This window comes from Artibeus jamaicensis, unplaced genomic scaffold (genome assembly GCF_021234435.1).
Source record: "Artibeus jamaicensis isolate MK-2021 breed Jamaican fruit bat unplaced genomic scaffold, CSHL_Jam_final scaffold_916, whole genome shotgun sequence".
In the NCBI taxonomy this organism is placed as follows: Eukaryota; Metazoa; Chordata; class Mammalia; order Chiroptera; family Phyllostomidae; genus Artibeus; species Artibeus jamaicensis.
In genome coordinates this window covers 66,943,457-66,968,117 of record NW_026522059.1, presented here as the reverse complement: position 1 = coordinate 66,968,117, position 24,661 = coordinate 66,943,457, and the positions used below count along the sequence as shown (strand labels likewise).

General features: G+C 38.3%; 1 protein-coding gene across 1 annotated transcript in view; it reads right to left on the bottom strand.

Annotated features, from left to right (window-relative positions):
- Positions 1-24,661, bottom strand: part of ATP6V0D2 (ATPase H+ transporting V0 subunit d2) — a 51,539-nt gene that overhangs the window by 20,249 nt on the left and 6,629 nt on the right. The window contains 1 exon segment of the mRNA XM_053661180.1: positions 18,870-19,044. Coding sequence (XP_053517155.1) covers positions 18,870-19,044 — 175 coding nt within the window.

Below are 24,661 nucleotides of genomic sequence, written 5' to 3'. Positions count from 1 at the left end.
TCCAAGCAGGAGGATGTTTGTCTGGGCCTGCGCACAGGTGGCAGGCCAAGGTTGGTGTGAAGTCCTGACAATGAAGATGTGCAGTATGGCAGTTAGGGTTTGCAGGAGATGCTAATGCCTGTAAACAGAAGTGGCATTGTGGTCTATGTGGAATATGGATTACACAGAAGGAGAGGCAAATGCTTACATAGTAGGGTGCTTTACACAAATTATTTTATTTAATCATGACAACACCACCATGGCGACAATAGGTAATATCTTTCTCATGACATGGCTGCCAAATGAGCGACTTGAGAAGCATACTCTGGATTCTTCCTCTGAGCCCTCGCTTGTGCTGCTTAGTGGTTGAGGGTGACAGAAGTCTCAGGTTGTGGAACCACTAGCTGGAAGAAAGCACTGGTGGAGGAGCAGTGCTGTGGGGGCAGATTTAAGATAGGATGAGTTCAGTGTGTCTGGGAGCTATCCAGAGATGATGCCTAGTAGCCCACAAAGCCCCAGTCCTGAGCCAACAGTGGATACAGACACCAGTGGGGGTGCCAGGAGGGGTGGTTTCAGGTGAAGTCATCATTGTTGGGAATTATAACTTAGTGTGAGTAGAGTTCTGTCCTGAGAACTCTGGGGAATTCCAACATTTAAGAACCTTGATGGAACTTAAGAAGGACTGATAGTAGTAGGAGGAAAACAAGAGCAGAGAATTCTGGGAAGTTCTAGAGTTCTAGGAAGAAGGTGTGGGAGCATCAGAGGCCAGGGGGAAGTACAAGCAGACAATGAAGTGTCCACAGGATACAACCACTAAAAAGTTACCTGGGAATGCAGGGAGGACACCTTCTCTGGACTTTGTGGAAGGGAGAGGAAAGAGACAGAAGCCTGTTGCCTGTGTATTTAAAATGAGTGAGAAGTAGAGTTTTAACAAACAGAATTCAAACTACAAGCAAGCCTTAAAGAAGGGGGAAGATAATGGTATGAACACCCAGAAGTCAAGGAGATGATTCACTTTCAGTTTAGGCATTGGTTTTTTTTTAAGATGAGAGAGAAGTAAAGATGTTTAAGTGAAAGGATGAGGTGTTGGTCTGAAGAGCAAAAGGACAGCCAATGGGTGACTCAAGGTTCTCTAGTGAAGGGACAGTGTTGGGACTCAATCACTACCGCAAATCGGGCTTGGAAATAACACCTTTCACTGGCATGTCCTGGAGTCAGGATGCATGGTTGACTCACTTCCTGTGCAAGGATATACTCCCTGCTGAGAAAGACTCTCCTTCATGGTGGGGCTTTGCAGTTTGCCACAATGAAAAGTCTAGCTATTTGAAGCAGGAAATTACCTCTTTACAAAATGCACATGACTATAAAGTTTCTTCACTTCCCAAACAGTAGAGCCAAATGTAGACATTATGGAATTTTAGAATCCTTCTCTCTTGAAAATGATATTCCAATGATATCTTTAACTGCCCCTGTAGGGCTCAAAAGCTATTACCTGAGAGGGCAGCTGCCAGTGCTTAATAATCCTTAGCAGATATTTCGTTTTTGTGACATCACCCCTGTAATGTAGATGTGAGCTGCCAGCATTCCCAATCTTCAGATGACTATTGGGCCAATGTTGATGGCCAGCCAATGTCAATAGAGTGTGTGTGGATGTGCACAAGAGTATACTGAGCATTGTTATCTTATATAGCAAAAAGCTATAGAGATTAGATTCTGGTTTATTTCAACTCATTATTTAAGTGGCCCTGTTTCTAAGATGGGTCAGTAACACCAGTTCTCATAGTGTTGTTTAGGAAATGAAGTAAGAATGCAGCCTATATCAGGGTTAGGAAAGGGTGGTGTCTCTCCTATCCCCTCCCTCATCTCCTTGACACATATGCTCCAGGTATATAATAGTCATTGATTCTCTGGGGCGACAGGGAATATGGGCCCAGAAGATAGGTTATTCTCTCCAGACTAATCTTTACAGACCTCCAGGGCCATTCATATGGTGGTTAGCAATGAAATCACTGCTGATGGTGCCTCAGTAATTCTTGAGCTTAAAAACACCTGGGAATTTACCTGGTTCAAAGCACTCATGTTTTGGGTACCTGTGCTCCTAAGTGGTGTCAGACCCAAGATTAGTGCCTCTTTGATCAGTGAATTTTTTTCCTCCTCACACTGCAGAGTCTACAATGTAGACAAACATCCTCATTTATAGCCTCTCCTAAATATGTTATTCTATAACTGATATGGTACCTGCAGGAATCATGAAGTCACCTAAAATTATGATGCAGAAAGTGACTCAATTTCAAAAATATCAGGTTGTAAAATAATTTTTTTAAATTTTATTTAGTTATTTTTCAAGTACAGTTTTTTGTCTATTTTTCCCATCCCAGCCTCCCCCCACCCCTTGCTCCCCACCTCCCTCCCATTTTCACCCCCCTTAGTTCTCGTCCCTGTGTCCTTCCTATTTGTTCCTCTAAATCCCTCCCCCTTTTTCCCCTTAACTTCCCTTCCTTCTCCCCTCTGGTCACTATCCCCTTGTTCTCTATTTCAGTCTCTTTTTTTTTCTGCTTGCTTGTTTGTTTTGTTGTTTAGCTTCCTGTTAAAGGTGAGATCATATGGTATTTGTCTTTCAGCACCTGGCCTATTTCACTCACCATAATGCTTTCCAGTTCCATCCATGTTGTTGCAAAAGGTAGTAGCTCCTTCTTTCTCTCTGCTGCATAGAATTCCATTGTGTATATGTACCACAATTTTTTGATCCATTCATTTACTGATGGGCACCTAGGTTGCTTCCAACTCTTGGCTATTGTAAATTGTGCTGCTATGAACATTGTGGTGCATAGGTTCTCTGATATTGATGTTTTAGGATTCTTAGGATATAATCCCAGCAGTGCAATTGCTGGGTCAAAAGGCAGGTCGATTTTTATTTTTCTGAGAAAATTCCATACTGTTTTCCATAATGGTTGTACCAGTCTGCAATCCCACCAACAGTGAACTAAGGACCCCTTTTCCCCACAACCTCTCCAACATTTGTTGTTTGTTCCTTTGTTTATGATAGCCATCCTGACTGGTGGAAAGTGGTATCTCATTGTGGTTTTAATTTGCATCTCTCTGATAGCTAACGATATTAAGCATCTCTTCATGTGTCTCTGAATGTTCTGTATGTCCTCCTTGAAGAAGTGTTTGTTCAAGTCCTTTTCCCATTTTTTAATTGGGTTGGGTGTCTTCTTAGAGTGGAGTCGCGTAAGTTCCTTGTATATTTTGGAGATTAAACCTTTGTCTGAGGTATCATTGGCAAATATGTTTTCCCACATAGTTGGTTGTCTTGCTAATTTAATACTGTTTTCTTTAGCCACGCAGAAGCTTTTTATTTTGATGAGATCCCATTTGTTTATTCTTTCCCATAATTTTTAATGGCAACTCTTTTTGAGGTTTTTACTATGTGCCAAGCATATGTACATGTTCTTACCCAACCTCACAATTCAGTACTGTACAGACCATGATAATCACCACTTCACAGGTGAGAACCTGAGGCTGAGAGGTGTTTAAACCTTGTTCCAGGTCACTGTGGGAAAGAGGCAAAGTTGTACATTAAGGCCAAACTCTGGCTCCCCATTAGGTTCAGATAAAACAGCTCAAAGCCAGACAACAGTTTGACATTTTTTGGGTCTCTGAGCTACTCTTTCTCCTTTGTACCCAATATTGTTTGAGGATCTTAAGAGGAGCTATAATACTTTTCCTGTTGATAAACTTTCAAATTGTGTGCTAATGGAACAGTTGTGAAAAGGTCAGATGATGGAGAGCCATAGACTTGGTGTGTTAAAAGAACCATTCTATGGTTAAAACATTGAGGTACTTAAGAGTCATTAAGTAGCTGAGAAATGCCTGTCTTGCATGAAGCAGAATAGAAATGTCTTCTAAGAGCACAGTTTGGTGAAGCTCAAATAAGTCTAGAAGAAATGTGTTGAGTTCTTTCTGAAGACACAGTTACCAAAAACAGGAGCCAAACTGGAAGGTTTTTGCACATCCTTCCAGGCTTCTGTAGTCAGACCTTGAGGTGAGCTTGAACCTGCATTACCTGCCCTCCCCAAACCATAGAGATATTCAAGGTACACAAAAAGGAAGACATTCATCCATGGGGGGTCACAAGGGAAATGGAGATTTCAATACATTTGCAGAACATTTGAAAAAGAGAGAATCTTACTGATGGGTGACAACAGAAAAAATCCATGGCTCAGAATATACACCTGACAAAGCAGCTGCAGTGTTGAGAAATTTCCAGGAAAGTGTCAAGCCTGGCTTGGTTCAGGAAAAGAAGGAGGGTTGGGGTGTAAGGCAAGGGGTTGGGACAATTAAGTGGAAAGGGCTGACTATCACTGTCTTTTCATGGTCACATTCAAATGAAACCATGCACATAGCAATGGTCTGTAAATCCTGAGTTGTCAATGTAGAAGAAACCCAGGCTTTGAAGCAGATACACCTAACTCTGAACCCAGAAATGACTTACAAATGGGAGCTCCATCACCTTAGTCTTAAACTGGAACTATTTCCTCATCTGCAAGTGGTGGCATCAAGTTTGCAATATGTATGAGAGCCTTGGTAGAGTGACTTGATCAAGAAGGGTTATACACTCTCAGAGGAGGATGTTTTCCTATAAACTGGACTTTGGATAAACAGGAGCAGAAAATTATAAGCCACGTAATCTCTCATGTAAAAAGTTTGCCATATTTGCATTCTTATTAAGCCAAAGATTTCTAGATCTCTAGTTTTACACTTTACTCAACAGAATCCTTTCTAAATTTACCTGTTGCTCATAGAAGATAAGGGGTTATTATCAATCCTGGTGTGGTGTGGAAGACTAGACTGTCCACAAAAGCATAAATCATGTTACCTGTGGCAATATTAGCCCAAAGTCTCACTTATATATATTTTATAAAACTTGTTACCATCCTATTTTACATATTGTAGCCTTAGAGTTACCCTTGTGTGGTTGTTGTTGTTATAATTATTATTTTAATCCCCATCTTAGGATATGTTTATTGATTTTTAGAAAGAAAAGAAGAGAGAGAAACATTGATGTGAGAGAAACATTGATTGGCTGCCTCCCACACGCATTCTGACCAAGGGTTGAACCCACAATTTAGGCATGTGCTATATGATGTTTCCTTTAAGATTTCTGAACTTTAAAAGTTTTAATGTTATCATTTTGTGAATGTAATTATTAATCTCAGAACAATGCTGGTTAGTTATTCATAATTCATGATAATTGCTTTTATATATAAAAAAAGCCTGGCACCTGTGTCAGATGGAGGTTTTTTAAGACTTAGCCTCAACATCTCCCTTTGGGTGTGACTGGGTAGCAAGCAACTGACTTGCTAAACTTACTGATTATAACAGATTCATTTCTAAAAGCCTTGTGACCTGCCCTGGCTGGTATGGCTCAGTTGGCTGGAGCATCGTCCTATTACTGAAAGGTCGCCCACTTCAATTCTCTCTCAGTCAGGGCATATGCTCAAGTTGCGGGCTTGATCCTGGTTTGATGCCAGTTGGGGCAGCCTATTGGTATTACTGCCTCAAATACATGTTTCACTCTTTTTCCTCCCATTTCTCTCAAATGAGGATAAAATAAATCTTCAAAAAATAAATAAAAGCATTGTGACTACATCACAGGTGCCATGTCCTGATATCAAGTTTCTTTCCACCTGAGAGACTAGGTCTGTATCACGTTATGCAGTGTTCTCAGTGCTTATTCTGTGCCAGGTGACCAGAATAATGTGCTGTTTGCCAGGTCACACTTGTCCATGTGGAAAATGCATATATAGGGACAGAAATGTAAAATGCATAATCTGGAGTCATTTTTTATGGAAAGGATTGGGGTGTATGTGAAGTATACTTGGTGCATGTCAAATAATTTCATTCCTCAGTGAAATTCCATAAAATATGTTGATTTAGTTCTGACTGGTATGGCTTAGTTGGTTGAGCATTGTCCCATAAGGTGAAGGTGGCTGATTTGATTCCCGGTTGGGGCATATGCCTGGGTTGTGAGTTCAGTCTCCAGTTGGTATGCATGTGAGAGGCAGCTGATGTATGCTTCTTTCTCACATCAATGTTTCTCTCTCTGTCTTAATCCCTCCCTTCCCTTATCTCTAAAAAATAAATAAATAAAATCTTTAACAAAATTTAAAAAATAAAATGTGCTAATCTACCCTTAACAGCCCCTACAGTTCCTCCTAGTGACCTGGACAGTAGGGTTGGAAGTCTTTTTCAATGTGTTCATTTTCAAATGAAAGCTTTCTTTGATTACATTGGTGAACATGTATTATGTTCCAGGTTCGTTCGGTCCAACGCTAACCTATGTGCTCACCTGGAACAGCCTGGCCATTTGGTCTGAGAGAATATCCCCAAAAACCTTCTGCTTCCTCCTGAAATTGACATTTTGAGTAACATTTCTTACTTATCTGAAGTTTTCCTTTTTTAAATAGAGAAAAGTGAAAAATGAAATAATTGTTAAAAGTAACTAATTTTGTTCTCAGACTCATTTTTCTTCTACCAAAATAAAATACTGAAAAATTACTTGGAAGTCAGCACTCCTTATAACAGCATGTTTTTGAACAAGAATGCCAACCATTATGTGTTTCCCAAGCTCTTGGAACCTTTAGAACACTTTCTTCTAGTACTTCAGATTCTCTACAATCTTACTCTAATCTGACAGTTCACATTAAACATTCCTCCAATTTACTCATCCTTTTCTACATCAGTTTATTTGTTTCTACTTTCTCTAAATGCCTCCCTTCCTCATTGATTACTAAAAGTTGAGATCTTTCCCACCCTTTAACACTATAATCAAATACCACATTTTTATTAAACTTTTAAAATGTCTCCAGTTAGAAGTGATTTTATTCTCTTTAAATTATTGTGTTTATATTTATCCTGGGTTGAAATCAATTTTCAATATACCATGCCAAACATGAAGTATAGTTAGCTCTCATTCATTCACCAACATTTGTTACCTAAGGAGATAATACCTGGATTCTAGAACTAATTCTGCCACTGTTCAGTCATGTGCTTTTGTGTAAGTCATTTCATATGTTCATCTCAAATACAGATTCAGAGACAAATCCTACCCATCTTTACTAGCTATAATATCTTTAAAGACAAGGACTTTGTTCAGTACACTTTTATGTTCTCCAAGAGGCCTGAGCCATGTGTGCACAGTATGCAAATACAATGGTGATATTTTTCAATCAATAAATTTTCTTCTCTGTTTGTACAATCATGTTAACTCTGATGTTCCCCAGGGTAAATGGAAGTGGAGCTCAAGGAATTTTACCTCAAGCTTCCTTTTTAGGGTCATAGCTGCCTACTCCTTGCTTTTTCTATCCTTTTTCATTGAGGAGAATTATAACTTTAGAGGGATTGCACCAATGTTGTCCCTTCTCTAGCCATGTTTGTGAACATTGTGTAACTCATAGGAAAACATCAACAAAGGATTCTTCTTGTCAGTTCCATTAGTAAACATGTTGAGTGTTTACCATTACCTGTTCTGCACCCTGTTGAGAAAAGTTGTGATCAGATCTCACTTTATCACACTCAAAATACAACATTAAATGAAAGAGCAAAGAAATGAAACCACTTAAGTGGACAAAGGGGGAATGGTTAAATAAATTATGGCATGTGGAAAATAATGGAATGCAATACTTGCTTTAAATAAGATAGATGTATATGTGCTATGTAGAAAATTCTTAACAGATTATGTGAAAAAAGGCAAATTGTATGTGATACATATAATATGATCTCCCTGTTCTAAAATAAAAAATAAAACCAACTATGTATGTATAATTGTATACATATACATATATATTTATTGTTTATACACATATATAAATTTTCTTACAAAAAAGATTTGGAAAGTTAATGCAACAAACTTATGAGTGGTTACCTCTGGTCTTTGGGGAACAGGTACTGAAGCACGGTCTTGATCTGTTTCCTTATTTCTAAAATGCCAATAATATTAATGCCACCTGATAGGATTATTGTACACATTAAATACATTTAATGCACATAAAATGATTATAAGACTGCTGGCTTATAATGAATAGTACATAAATTAATATGTTAAGCAACACCCCAACCCTGCCAATACCCCAAACAATCTCAGACACAGAAAACAGGTGATTACCAGGGTGAAAGGGGTAAGAGTGGCATGGAAGAAGGTAAAGAAGGGATAAATGATGATGAAAAGAGACTCGACTTGGGGTGGTGAACACCCAATACAATATACAGATGATATATTATATAATTGTACTCCTAAAACCTATATAATTTTAATAACCAATGTCACTCCAATAAATACAATAAAGAATAAATAAACCTCTTGCAAATACACATGGAATCACGCACAAGAATAGGTGGGAGCTACAAACATCAGTACACCTGCTGGAGGAGGAAAAACAACCAACAAAGGAACCACCAAAATGTAAAAACCCAAGTACAACAAGACAGCTTGCACAAACAGAACAAAGGGCAAACCTAGAGTATCCGGACAAGGAGATCAGAAGCCACACCACTGAACCTCATAGAATTCCTACCATAGAAGTTCACTCTACAAAAACAGCAAGCAAAGTGAAACATCAGGAAGCACAGAAACAAACAAAAAGAATCACCTAAAATGGGGAGACAAAAAAAGAATGTGCAATCAAAAGGATTGGAAGACTCTCCACAAAAAGAGCTAAACAAATTGGAGGTAACCAAACTATCCAATATAGAATTCAAAATAGTGGTTGTAAGTAAAGATGCTCAAGGAACTCACAGATCACTACAAGAAACTGAGTGAGAACTACATTAGCAAGAAAAAAAATAGAAATTATAAACCAAAACCCAAAAATAAATGAACAATAAAATCTCAAAAATAAAAACACATTAGAAGAAATTATAAGCAGGGTGGATGAGGCAAAGGATGAAATCAGTGAGTTGGAGGACAAGGTAGATAAAAACACCTAGCTAGAGCATGAAAAAGAAAAGAGGCTCAGTAAATGAATGGACCAAAAAATTATGGTACATATACACAATGGAATTCTACGCAGCAGGAAGAAAGAAGGAGCTCATACCATTTGCAACAGCTTGGATGGAACTGGAAAGCATTATGCTGAGTGAAATAAGCCAGGTGGTGAAAGGCAAATACCATATGATCTCACTGTTAACAGGAAGCTAAACAACAAAACAAACAAGCAAGCAAAATAAAAACAATGACACTGAAATCGAGAACAGGGGGACAGCAACTGGAGGGGCGAGGGGAGGGAATTTCAGGGAAAAAAAAAAGAAGGATTTACAGGAACTAGCATGAAGGACACATGGACAACTACTAGGGGGGTGGAAATGGGAGGGAGGTGAGGGGCACGGGGGTGGGCTGGGAAGGGAGTAAAAGAAAGAATACTGTAGTTGAAAAATAATTTAAAAATAAATAAATAAATAAATTTAAAAATAATTTTTAAAAAAAGAAAAGAAAAGAGGCGCAGAAAGAATGAACAAGTGGTAAGGGAGCTGCAAGACAACATGAAACAGAATAATATCTGTAATAATAGGTATACCAGAAGGAGAAGAAGAAGAGCAAAGGATAGAAAAATTATTTGAAAAAGTAATGATGGAAAACTTCCCTAACTCCATGAGAGAAAAAGTCACACAAATCCAGGAAACACAGAGAGTCCCAATCAAAAGGAACCCAAAGAGGCCCACTTCCAGACACATCAGCATTAAAATGACAAAATTCCAAGACAAAGAGAGACTCTTAAAGGCAGCAAGGGAGAAAAAGGAAGTAACATACAAGGGAGCCCCAATAAGGTTAGCTGCTGACTTCTCAATGGAAATGCTCCAAGCAAGAAGAGAATGGCAAGAAATATTTTAAGTATAGAGAACCAGAGGCCTCCAACCAAGGCTACTGTACCCAGCAAGGCTCTCCATCAAGTAGAAGGCCAAATAAAGAGCTTCCAAGATAAAAGAAGTCTAAAAGAAAACGCCTCCACCAAACCATATCTGCAAGAGATGCTGAAAGAACTGCTTTAAGGAAAGGAAGAAAAGGAGAGAGACAGAGAGGAATACAGGTACAAAAATGGCAATGAATAAGTACCTATCAATAATAACCTCAAACATAAATGAATTAAATGCTCCAATCAAAAGACATAGAATAGCTGAATGGATAAGAAAGCATGACCCACACATATGCTGCCTACAAGAGACCCACTTCAGGACAAAAGACCTATGCAGACTGATAGTGAAGGGATAGAAACAAATTTTCCAAGCAAACAGGAAGAGAAAAAAAAGCTGGGGTAACAATACTCATATCAGACAAAGTAGACTTCAAAAACAGGGCCATAAAGAGAGCCCCAGAAGGTCACTTCATAATACTCAAGGGAAGAATCCACCAAGAAGACATAAACATTGCAAATATATATGTACCCAAATAGAAGCACCCAAATATATTTAAAAAATCTTAGAGCACTTCAAAAAAATATTGACAGCAACACAATTATAGTAGGGGATTTCAACATCCCGCTGTCAAAAATGAACACATCTTCCAAAATAAATATCAACAAAGATACTGTGGCATTGAACAATGCCCTAGATCAAATGAACTTAAATGGTATATATAGAGCCCTTCATCCCAAAGGAGCTAAATACACATTCTTTTCAAATGCACAGAGAACATTATCAAAGATAGACCACATGATAGGACACAAAATAAGTCTCAACAGATTCAAGAAAATTGAAATCATACCAAGCATTTTCTCTGACCACAAGGGACTGGAATGGGAAACCAACTACAAAGGAAAAAAAACCCAAAACACTCAAAATCATGGAGATTGAATAGCATGCTATTAAACAATTAATGGGTCAATTATGAAACTAGAAAAAAATGAAAAAGTTTCTGGAAACAAATAAAAATGAACTCATGACAACCCAAAACTTATGAAACACAGCAAAGGCAGTCCTGAGAGGGAAGTTCATAGCAATATAGGCCTACCTAAAAAAGATAGAAGCAAATAAACAACCTAATGCTACACCTGCAAGAACTTGAGGAACAGCATGAAGACAGCCCAGAGCAAGTAAAAGAAAAGAAATAACCAAGATCAGAGCAGAATTAAAAAACATAGAAACTAAAAGCACAATTCTAAGGATCAATGAACCCAGGAGCTGGTTTTTTGAAAAGATAAACAAAATCAACAAGCCTTTAAGCAGGCTCATCAAGATAAAAAGAGAGAGGACCCAATAAACACAATCAGAAATGAAAAAGGAGAGATTACAACTGACACTACCGAAAAACAAAGGATTGTCACAAATTACTATGAATAACTGTATGCCAAAAAGTTTGAAAACATAGGTGAAATGGACAAATTTCTAGAAAAATGTAATCTTCCAAAACTCAGTGAAGAAGAAGCACAAATCCTGAATAGACCAATAACAGCAGGCAAAATTGAAGCAGTAATAAAAAAAACTCCCAACACACAAAAGACCTGGACCAGATGGTTTCACAGGAGAATTCTACAAGCATTTAAAGAAGAGCTAACCCCTATTCTTCACAGACTATTCCAAAAAATCCAAAATGATGGAAGACTCTCAAACTCTTTGTATGAAGCCAGCATCATCCTAATCCCAAAGCCACAACAAGAAAGAGAACTTCGGGCCAATATCATTGATGACCATAAATGCTAAAATCCTCAACAAAATATTGGCAAATCGCATCCAACAATATATCAAAAAGATCATCCACCATGACCAAAGGTGATTCATTTCAGAGATGCAAGGATGGTTCAATATTCACAAATCAGTAAATATAATACATGATATAAACAAAAGCAAAGACAAAAATTACATGATCATATCAAGAGATGTGGGAAAATATGTTGATAAAGTACAGCACCCATTTATTATAAAAATACTCAGCAAAGTGGGAATACAGGAAGCATTCCTCAATATAATAAAGGGCATATATGAAAGACCTACAGCCAACATCATACTCAATGGGCAAAAACTAAAAGCTTTTCCACTAAGATCAGGAACAAGACAAAGTTGTCCACTTTCACCACTTCTATTCAATATAGTACCGGAAGTTTTAGCCACAGTGATCAGACAAGAAAAAGAAATAGAAGGCATCAAAATTGGGAAGGAGGAAACAAAACTGTCACTTTTTGCAGGTACATGGAAAATTCTTTAGACTCCACCCCAAAACTGTTCAGCCTATTAAATAAATTTGGCAAAACAGCAGGATACAAAGCAATATCCAGAAATCAAAGGCATTTTTGTGTACTAACAATGAAACAGGAGAAGCAGAAATCAAGAAAAACATACATTCGATATAGCAAAAAGAAAAATAAAATATCTGGGAATAAACCTAACCAAGGAGGTAAAAGACCTGTATGCAGAAAACTACACAGCCCTGAAGAAAGAAATCAAGGAAGACACAAACCAATGGAAACATATACCATATTCATGGATTGGAAGAATTAACATCATCAAAATGTCCATACTACCCAAAGCCATTTACAGATTCGGTGCAATATCTATTAAAGTTGCAATGGCATATTTCACAAACATAGAACAAACACTTCAAAAATTTATATGGAACTATAAATGATCCAGAATAGCTTCTGCAATTTTGAGAAAGAAGAGCAAAGTAGAAGAGATCACAAAACCTGATATCAAAATGTATTATAAGGCCACTATAATCAAAACAGCACATAGACCAATGAAACAGAACAGAGAGCCCAGAACCAAACTCACGTCTTTATGGTCAATTAATATTTGACAAATGGGCAGCAACATAAAATAGAGTAAAAATAGCCTCTTCAACAAATGGTGTTAGGACAACTGGACAGCTATGTGCAAAAAAATAAAACTCGAGCACTAACTTACACAATACCAAAAATAAATTCAAGGTGGATAAAGATTTAAATATAAGCTGTGACACCATTAAAGTCCTAGAGGAGAACTTTGGCAGGAAAATCTCAGATATTTTACGCAGCAACATTTTTACTGATATGTCCCCTAGAGCAAGGGACATAAAGGAAAGAATAAACAAATGGGATTTCATCAAAATTAAAAGCTTCTGCATGGCTAAAGAAAACAGTATTAAAATAAAAAGAGAACCAACTGTATGGGAAAACATATTTGTCAATGATACCTCAGGCAAGGGTTTAATCTCCAAAATATACAAAGAACTTACATGACTCCACTGTAAGAAGAAAAGCAACATAATTAAAAAGTTAGGCAAAGGACTTGCCTAACTTCTCCAAGATGACTTCTCCAAAGAGGTCATCCAGAGACACATGAAAAGATGCTCAATATCGCTAGCTATGAGAGAGATGCAAATTAAAACCACAATGAGATACCACTTTACATTGGTCAGAATGGCCATCATAAACAAAGCAACAAAGAACAAGTGTTGGAGAGGTTGTGGGGAAAAGGGGACCTTAGTTCACTGTTGGTGGGATTGCAGACTGGTACAACCATTATGGAAAACAGTATGGAATTTCCTCAGAAAGTAAAACTTGAACTGCCTTTTGACCCAGCAATTCCACTGCTAGGATTATATCCTAAGAACCCTGAAACACCAATCCCAAAGAACTTATGCACCCCAATGTTCATAGCAGCGCAATTTACAATAGCCAAGTGCTGGAAGCAACCTAGGTGCCTGTCCATAAATGAATGGATCAAAAAACTCTGATACATTTACACAATGGAATTCTATGCAGCAGAAAGAAAGAAGGAGCTCCTACCCTTTGCACCAGCATGGATGGAACTGCAAAGCATTATGCTGAGTGAAATCAGCCAGGGAGTGAGACAAATACCATATGATTTCATCTTTATAACAGAAACCTAAGCAACAAAATGAACAAGCAAGCAAAGCACAGTCAAAGACACTGAAATTGAGAACATGCTGACAGTCACCAGAGGAGAGAGTGGGGGGAATAATTGGGGAAAAGGGTGCAGGGTTATAGTAATAATTATAAAGGACATGTGGACAGTAACAAGGTGGGGTGGAAACAGGGGAGGGAGTTAAGGATAGCCGGGGTGGTGGGGAGATTTGTGGGGGAAAGGCTGAAAACTGTACTTGAAACAACAATAAAAATACACCCGTTCTTCTTTTCCATTAAAAAATAAAGCAAACAAGATACAATCAAACCAGGGCCATGGCTATCTAGCTGAGCAGCAGGATGGATTTTTGTATGTGCAGACTAGGATAGCCTAAAATTTGTTTCCTGGAACAACTGACAGGGGAGGTGCAGTACTTTGAAGAACTGGTTACTGCAATCAGTCATTGCCCCCTGGTGGATGATTGATACCTAACCAGAAAGTTGACAACAAGGGAAAAGATCTTGTAATGCACTGTGGGGAATTGTTGTAGAGATGGCAACCTAAACATTTCCATATCCATGGTCTTGGATGATAAATTAACATCTTTAATCCTCTTACACACATTTTGCTGATGTCATGTGGCATTGACCACCCAACAGCAGTTCCCTCTAGTTTTTAACTTTAACAAATTGGCTAAAAAATCACTAATACTCAAGTGCTATATAAAATATAGAGTTCTGAGTTGTCTGGGAAGAATTTTTCTAGCCCTGTGTAAAGTGATGTTAATTACAGGATTGCATATTGATTCAACAAATATTTAGTTGCTGTTCTGTACTATTAATTCTAGATAGAGATATGAAAAGAAATAATTCAAAGAGTTTACAACCATGAAGACTGCTTTCTCATACTTGTTTCTCTCTTATCCTCTTGGATGTCAGAAGAAATAAGATTTTTTAAATTAAGAAATGTCCATTGCTAACAACATTAACATTATATTATTACTATCCAAACAACTTCTCCACTTTAGATTTTCTATTAACATTCTACCTAGGGCTCTGTAATCACCTGTATTATGTACCATTTTAAAATATAACTAATAACTAATGACTAGAAATACTTCAAATCTTAAGTATGTTTTTTTCTAGAAACTGTATTTTAACTATGCTTGCTTAATTAACACTAAGGCTCCCTTCTTGTTTCATATTCTAGAGTTATGAAGGAAACAATAAATCTTGGAATTATCATCTAAGAGGAACTATTGACATAGTTAGTTAGAGTCATTCTAAAGACAGAATTTCCCCATATATTTGGAGCAAATTTCCATCTTGTGATACCTGACCTTCAACCCAAAACATATAAAATTTGGCAACTTTCTGACTAGGTTAAAATTAGACCATTATCATGGTCAGATTTTCTTTTTTGTAATATATCTTATTGATTATGCCATTACACTGGTCTCATTTCCCCCCCTTCATTCTCCTCCACCCTGCAAACCCCCTCCCCCCATTCCATCCCTTTAGTTCATGTCCATGGGTCACAAGTTCTTTAGCTTCTACATTTCCCATACTATTCTTGCCCCCCCATCTATTTTCTACCTATCATCTATGCTACTTATTCTCTATACCTTCTCCCCCCTTCTCCTCCTCCCACTTTCCTGTTGCTAACCCTCCTCATGATCTCCATTTCTATGGTTCTGCTCCTGATCTAGCTGTCCACTCAGTTTGCTTTTGTTTTAGGTGTGGTTGTTAATAACTGTGAGTTTGCTGTCCTTTCACTGTTCATCTTTTTGATCTTCTTTTTCTTAGGTAAATCCCTTTAACATTTCATATAATAAGGGCTTGGTGATGATGAACTCCTTGAATTTGATCTTATCTGAGAAGCACTTTATCTTTCCTTTCATTCTAAATGAAAGCTTTCCTGGATAGAGCAATCTTGGATGTAGGTCTTTGGATTTCATGACTTGGAATACTTCTTTCCAGCCCCTTCTTGCCTGTAAGGTCTCTTTTGAGAAATCTGCTGACAGTTTGATGGGAACTCCTTTGTAGGTTATTGTCTCCTTATCTCTTGATGCTTCTAGGGTTCTCTCTTTCATTTTAATCTTGGCTGATGTAATTATGATGTGCCTTGGTGTGTTCCTCTTTGAGTCCAACTTCTTTGGGACTCTCTAAGCTTCCTGGGCTTCCTGGAAGTCTATTTCCTTTGCCAGATTGGAGCAGTTCTTCTTTATTATTTGTTCAAATAAGTTTTCCACTTGTTGCTCTTCCTCTTCCCCTTCTGGCACCCCTATAATTTGGATGTTGGAACGTTTAAAGATGTCCTGGATGTTCCTAAGCCTCTCCTCATTTTTTTTGAATTCTTGTTTCTTCACTCTTTTCTGGTTGGTTGTTTTCTTCTTCCTTCTGGTGCACTCCATTGATTTGAGTCCCAGTTTTCTTCCCATCACTATTGGTTCCTTGTGCCTTTTCCTTCATTTCACTTAGAATAGTCTTCATTTTTTTCATCTAATTTGTGACAGAACCAACGAGTTCTGTGAGCATCCTGATCACCAGTGTTTTGAACTGTGCATCTGATAGGTTGGCTGTCTTTTCATTGCTTAGTTGTATTTGATCTAGAGCTTTGATCTGTTCTTTTTGGGCCATTTTTTTTTTGGTCTTGTTTCACCTATTACATATGAGGGGCAGAGCCTTAGGTGTTCACCAGGGTAAGGCAACTCACAATGCTGGGTTGTGATGCTGTTTGTGGGGTAGGGGTCCAAGAGGAAACAATGGCACTTGCTCTGCTCTCTGTCAGATTTCAGTCCCTTCCACTGCTTCTCTCAAGCAAACTGGGCCCTTTTCTCATATTGGAGGGTTTGTGTACATTCTGGGACCCTGTTGATCTCTCCAATGAACTCTCCTGTGAGGCTGAGAGTCTATCCTGGCACCTCAACCCCCACAGGTGTTTTTAATCCATGTTTTGAGGCTTTATTTCTTTGTGCTTGGACCCTTGGTTGCTTAGTCTATCTCATTCTACAATTTTCATGTGGTTTATCTGCACACAATTGTGGGACTGCCTGGTTAGCCAGCTGCCTTGCATGCCATGTTCCGCTTCACAATTGCTGCCTTGCTTGGTCTGCTCTTTGCCACCCTGCACCTGGGGTCTGTCTGCCAGCCTCTGCCTATGTGCCTAGTGTCCATCCTCTCCTGTCTTGTGTGCCCGGGGTTTGTCAGCTGCTGCCTTGCATGTCCAGTGTCACTGCTTTTTTCTGCTGACACCCTTCTCTGGCCAGCTGCCCAACTGTCCCTCCTACAGGTCTGGATGAATGTGTCTATTTTAAGGTTTTGGTTGTTGGACTTTCATACAGTTCAAGTTTCTGTCAGTTCTGGATATTATTTTGTTTCTAAATTGTTGTTGTCCTTATTTTGGTTGTGCAAGGAGGCACAGTGTGTCTACCTACATGTCCATATTGGCTGGAAGTCTAAAATTGTATCGGTGTTTCAGGATTCTTAAAGTATAATCCCAGCAGTGAAATTGCCAGGTCAAAAGGCAGTTCCATTTTTAGGTTTTTTAGAAAATTCCATACTGTCTTCCATAGTGGCTGCACCATTCTGCAATCCTACCAACAGTGTACTAGGGTTCCATTTTTTCCACAACCTGGCCAGCACTTATTTTTTGTTGATTTTTTTATGATGGCCATTCTGACCAGTGTGAAGTGGAATCTCATTATTGTTTGACTTTGCATCTTTTTGATCAGTAGTAATGTTGAACATCCTTTCATATATCTCTGGGCCCTCTCTATGTCCTTGGAGAAGTGTCCATTCAGGTCCTTTACCCATTTTTTAATTGGATTGTTTTTCTTCCTGGTGTGGAGTTCTGTGAGTTCTTTATATATTTTGGAAATCAAACCCTTGTCTGAGATGTCATTGGCAAATATATTTTCCCAGATGGTTGGTTCCTTTTTCATTTTGATTATATTTTCTTAAGGCATGGATAGGCTTTTTAATTTGATGTAGTCTCATTTGCTTATTCTTTCCTTTATATCCCTTCCTTGTTCTGGGGCACGGGTGGCAAACACAAGGCCCATGGGCAAAATCTGGCCTTCCACCTTGTTTTATCTGGCCTGGTACCTTGTTTCTACCTGATGGCAGTGCCAAGCTCTCGCTTAATTGTTAAGGAGTAGTTACATTTACACAGTCCTAAAATTGTATTCACTCCTTTGTGGAAACTGTGAGTCTGATATGGCCCCTAGTGAAAATGAGTTCAACACCCTGCTCTAGGGGACATATCAGTGAAAATATTGGTGCATTGAATATCTGAGATTTTCCTGCCTATGTTCTCCTCTAGGACTTTTATGGTGTCTCAACTTATATTTAAATCTTTTATCCATCTTGAGTTTATTTTTGTGCCTGGTGTAAGTTGGTGGTTGAGTTTCATTGTTTGGCATGTAGCTATCCAGATCTCCCAACATCATTTGTTGAAGAGGCTATTTTTACTTTGTTTTATGCTTCTTCCCCCTTTGTCAAATATTAATTGACTGTAGAGACATGGGTTTATTTCTGGACTCTCTATTTGCTCCATTTATCTATGTGTCTGTTTTTATGCCAGTACCAGACTTTTTTGATTACAGTGACCTTGTAATATAATTTGATATCAGGTACGCAATTATCCCTCATACTTTGTTCTTCTTTCTCAAAATTGCAGCTGCTATTCAGGGTTGTTTATGGTTCCATAAACATTTTTAAAATGTTTATTCTTTATCTGTGAGATATGTCATTGGCATTTAATTGCATTGAATCTATAAATTTAAAATTTTTAAAGGAAAAGAACACCAAATTAATGGAAAGAGAAGCACTTTATCCAGAGGCCACCACCACTACCTACATTATCTTGTCAATAAATAAGCAAAATGTGTTTTCTAATGGTGGAAACACAGCTCCTGAGCTTATCAGTTGCTGGGGTTTGAATATATTTAAACCTACAAATAATAGAAAAGATCTTTAGGCAAAAAAACCACCTAAGATCCCACCTGTACCTGTTGATAGGATTTCACACCAGGACTTTCTAACACCACTTACATCATGTAGGTGAAAAATGTGCTCAGGGGCTCCAGGGACTGAATTCAGAAATGCTTAAATTCTCTGTACAACTTTTTCTTCATCTCGGTGTCAATTTTGGAAATGGTGAGAGGGTCCATTTGACTTGCCAAGATGTTGCCATAGTCAGTGGTCTGGAGATGAACTTTCAGATCTTAAATTAAGTGAGATCCAAAGCAGGTTACATTTTGAACATGCATGAATAGACTTTACAACATTAATGGAATTTATATTAACTTTATTATAAATGCATATTTAATTATTTTAACTTTATTAGACCTTAATGTGCGATCTATATATCATTTAGATGAGCGTAATATTTCTCCTAAACAAGAAATAATTCAGTATTAGTGCAGTACAATATACACACTCTCATTACCTAAGAAATCTAGACTTATTTAGCACAACTGTAAAGAACATTAACAATCTCCTGGTGCAGAGATGGCAAGTAGGTTTTATTGGAGCCAGTTTTAGTTGTTGGAAATAGCTACTCAGAAAACTGTTGAAAAGGAAACTAAGGCCCAGCTTGATGGGAAAGAGACATTTATCGGTAATGTGTGCCAGCAGTGTAGGAGGTGGGATGGGTAGCTGTCAGTCCCTCTTTATTATAGATTAAGAAACTGAGTCTCAGGGGTGAAAAGGTGGAGTTAGTAGCAGAGCTTGAACTGGGAGATGGGTCTCCTTACTCTTAAAATCTAAAATCATTTCCGCAGGACCATGCTAACATCCTTTAAACAACAACGTTTTTGGCTACCAGATAATTGAATTAAATTCCAACTTCATTTACTATGGCTTTACTCCTGAGCAAACCATATGTTTTCCAGCATTTATACTTTTGTTAATACTGACCCCACCCTACTCTCCAGGAGTCCCTTCACCTTTTTCCAGAGGTTCTCACTCTAATGAATCAACATTGGAACAATGGTTACTAATGACTAAGTGCTTAGTATGTACCAGGCTTTGTAGTAAGCATGTATTATCTCATTTATTGCTGATGGCAATTCTATGAGGCGGGAATGGTGTTTATCCTCTTTTACATATAAGAGCTCCGATGCTCAGAGAGGTTAATAATTTGCTCAACAACACAATGATAAACAAATTCAAAGCCAGATTTATCTCATTCTGAAGCCACTTAAAATCTGCATTTTCTTGCCAATCAATTAAATTAGGTTATTAATTGTTCTGGATGTGGTAGCTTGAATTCTGTCCGCAGAATTATTCCTTCTCACACATTTGAATTTCAAAATTCTTTGATGATACTTCTAGCATAGCACCTTTCAAAAGATGTTACATAGTCTTAAGTATGTTAACTCCAAATAAGCTGTTACACTAGCTTAGTTATCTCCTTTTTTGTGGCTCCTCATGAAGCACCCATTGTTAAAGTTTTGTTAAGTATCCGAATATCAAAAATGTCTTTGGCCCCATCTACCACACAAATGAGGGCCAATATACCATCTTGGAACTAATTGGATTCTTCATTCAAATGTTGATTAAGCATTTACTATATGCTGTTACTACAGGAGACCCCCAAATGGGCCAGATGTATTCCTTATCCCTAAGAAAATGCAATCTGATTGGAAAGGCACCACAAAGAGATAGTTCAACCACCAGCTAAGTTCAGTGATGGAGATCAGGACCTTAACTAATGGCAATGCAGACAGTGAGAGCCAGGTCCACAGAGATAGGAGCAACATAGCTGAGGAAAGTTTCTTGGAGGATGCTAAGTCAGAGATGAGCCTTAGGTGTCAGGTAGGAGCCAGAGGAAGGCATCCCATGAATTAGTGCAGGTATGGCAGGTGCCATAGCTCACAACAGTTCCATGTTGTTGAAGCTTCAAGGGAGAAGGGTAAGTAAGAAATGAATCTAGAGAGGTAAGGAAGTGCATCCCAAGGAGGTCTAGGTAGGACATCTTTTATCCTGGAGACAACAGGGAGCTGCTGTGGGCTGTGAGCTGTGGGCTGTATATGTGTGTGGGGAGGGTGGTAGTTGCAAGGAGGCATCTGTGATTCTTAAACATGAGATTCAGTGGTAGGTCTTCCTCCTCAGGATCTGGAGTAGATTATACATCAAAAAAGCTGTTTACTGCAACAATACTTGCTCGATTACCTATTTAATTAACTGATTTTAAAAGTACACCTTTTTTGTTAGTTAGGTCTTTTGGCAGTTCAGAGTTTTATACTATTTGACAGTTGCATTCTCCAAGTTTAAGACTGTTTGCCAAAAGAAGAATTACAAATGACATTTTTTTCAAAACCATGGTATGTTGCTCATATGACATATGTTTCTTTTAAGCAGAAAACTTCCAAAACTTTCAACTGGCTGGGACATCCTGCAATTAGATGTGTCCAGTGGTTCCTAACTCATGGGAACACTGGACAGCTGTATGTGATGGGCAGGCAAATGCAATAGAGGAGACCTCCTGGTCCAGCACCAAAAGACCCAAGGGACACTTGGTCTTTGTATTCAGAGTCTAAGGAAATCTTAGAATTGGAAATGTTTGCTCTCAGATAACAATGGACTGCCAATAATAACAGTGATGCTTATATGTATAGACTTATAATTTTCAAAATGGGTTCAGTCATTTTTCCCTGCATTTTCTCAAGTGCTTATCAAAATAAGTATCTCTGTGGTCAAATGCACTTGGAATGAACAGGCTCTTAAATGAAGGAACTGAAAGTTCATATGGCATTCATTTGAGTGATATTTGGTACAGAATCTCCCCAGCCACACAGCACACTCCAGAAAATTATGGTGTTTTTCATTTAGAAGTTTTGTGGCAAGTGGCATTTCTCCCTTCTTTATTCAACGAGGAAATGAAATGTTCTCCAAACTATGGTATGACTACAAAATAAATCAGTTTATTCAGCCCAAAACAGCAACAGAAGGAGAAAAACAAAAACCTTGATTGGGATCTTACAACAAATACCAGAGCATATCACACAGAAAAGTGTGTATATGTACAGGTGTGTACCCAGGGTTGTAGTGACAAATGGGTCTCTGGTCACTGGGCTTGGTCACTGGGTTCAGGGAATTATCAGGATCACTTGGCTAGTGAGACAGGACAAGGATTTCTAGTGATTTGTTGGGCATCAGTCTTATAAAATGATGAGCGTTGGTATTTGTTTTCTGGCAGCTTTCTGTGTAGGGCTCTCTTTAAAAGGAAACATGCTTGCCTCCCACTTTCAAGATTGGCTAGGCAAGGAAGACCCTCCAGAGGTACCTGTGAAGGGTGCTATCCTTACTCAGGCCCTGCCTTTCCCCACTCTCTGCAGTTTCCTCATCTATAAAATGGGTATAGAATCTATGCTTTTGGGTTGTTGTGGGGATTAAAGGAAATGAAAGTGAGGAGCCAGCAGGTAGGAGCCACCACTTAACATTAATTTCTTTTTCTTCTCACTTGTACCCATCTACATCCAAAATAATTTGATTCAGTTGGTTAAGGACTGTGCTTTTTACTCTCTGACCAGAGGTACTTCAACCTATATGTTGAAATTGACCATCACATTTTATAATTACTCCTATTTTAATATATCAATATTTATAAAAACCAGACTGCTTACTCCACGTTTGCTAATTTACTGCCATCTTACAGTGATGAACCTTCAAGTCCTCTTTGGTGCTTTATCACCCTACATTGACTGCATGTTCTGCAATGGCCTCTGAGTCTCATTCCTTACATCTCCAGTTTAGAATCATGGGCTGCCACCCAGGTCGCTGTGGCCATCTCCTAACTGACTCTTCACAGGCAGAATAGTTTTAACATACACTGTGTCTTAACGTTAAAATAACCCCTGTTTCACAGGCAAAGAAACAAAGGCTCAGAGAAATAACTTGTTTATATTTTGCAAGTATGCAAATATTGACTAAAGACCAGGAATGTCTCTTGTCCTCATTCAAAGCTCCATAATCAGATCTTCAAGTTCCTTCAACATTTTTCACAGCTGAAATTCTAGCCTTATCTCCAGGCATTCTAGTATTGCAGCCAAACTAGCTTACTCCCCACCCAGACGATTTTTATTTCTAACCATAACCTTGAAATGGGAATCATTTCAGGAATTCAAGAGAAAGAGAGAGGAAACTAGTTCTTGTTGTAGATACACTGCTGCTTACAGGTACTTAGGAGTTCCCAGAAATTTTACAATTTAGAGTTTACAGAACATCTTCAGGAATCTCTGATTGCCCTGGAAACAGACAGGAAGGACAGGGAAATGTCATCTAAGAGGTCTTATTTTTATTCTCTAGCATGGAAGTCCTTTTAGGTCAGGGACTATAACTTTTTTTAAAAAAAATCTATACCTTCCTTGCCTGTAGTTAGAAAGTGCTTACTATATATATGGTTGTTGAATTATGTCCCACTTGAAGGCACAGTTGGAAAGGAATGACAGTTGTGTATATTCATGGGGATGTCATTGTTAGTGGGATATAATCTGCTCCTCTTCCTCTCTTCCAAAGAAAGATGACTGACAGGACAGAGTAAAGGGAGGAGGTCCCTAGTCCTCTCACCACACCTTAGAGCTGTGGAAACTTCTACCATATATTTTAGAGAAGACCATTATTACTAAATTCTGGAGCTCTGAAGTATTCATTGTACCACCTTGTCTTTTTTTTTTTTGAAAAGGAAGTAATATTTACAACAGTCTTATTTATAATTTAAAAAACTTGATGAAAACAGCAGCATTGGCCTGACAAGACCCAGAGGAACCTCACATGTGCCTTAGTCAGTGGAGCAACCACTCAGAAAGGGCTGCAGATTATGATTCTAGCTCTTACCTTGTGCCAAAGGCCACACTATGGAGACAATAGAAAGATCAGTGGTCTCAAGTGTGGGGGTGGAGGAAGGTTTTCATGGCAGTGAACCTAAAATTGCTCTAAAAAATTACATTTTAATACAAATATGATGGTGTTAATTCTTTTACAGACTACTTTCTGCCCCTTTACCATTATTATTTTGGTTCAAGTCTCTATTAAAGAACTTACAGGTTTTTGTGTGGATACAGCCTTGAGGCAGCACCCATTCCACAGTCTTGAGACTAGCTTCCCTCTCTGGTCCCTGGGAGGACTGTCAAAATGTCGTCAAAATGGACTCTGTGTTTTGTCAGTAAGGGGAAGGCCTAGGAATATATGAGTACTTCCAACCACACTCATACAGTTTTGCACAAATTTGAATACTGGGACTTTTCAAAGCTTTTATGGACAATCTTCATTTTCTGTCTTCTAAATCCTCATGAAACCTGATGTGTTCCTTGCAATTGGCTCTAGAACAATTTGCTGATAAGAGGACACCTTTCTTTTAAAGACCAGAGGATTTATTTTTGCCAAGTTAACTTTCCTCTTATAGAAAGTGTCTGCTTTAGTACATAGCACCCTTGTGATACTGTTACACCGACTCTTGTTTATTCATCATTTTATGGTGTATATTGTATGCACGATAAACAAATTGGGATGATACAACAAATATGCATGATAAGAACTTTGGGATGTAAACAAAATCCCAAGTTCTTAACTTCTGTTCCAACAGGACAGTTGAGAAGGTAGTTGGGTTTCTCTCAGTGCATTCTTTGATGCAACAGGAACCATAGCCAGTAACAAGTTACTTACCAACTTACTGTGAAACAATCAGGCAAAGCAGACATTATTTTCTATGTCACAATGGAGCTGTCAAGTGAATGGGACCTATTCATGGGGCTTCAACTCATCCTCAAAGATAGACATTTCAGTGAACAACAGACACAGTTATATCCCTGTCTTCCATACTCAATAAGAATGTTAGATTA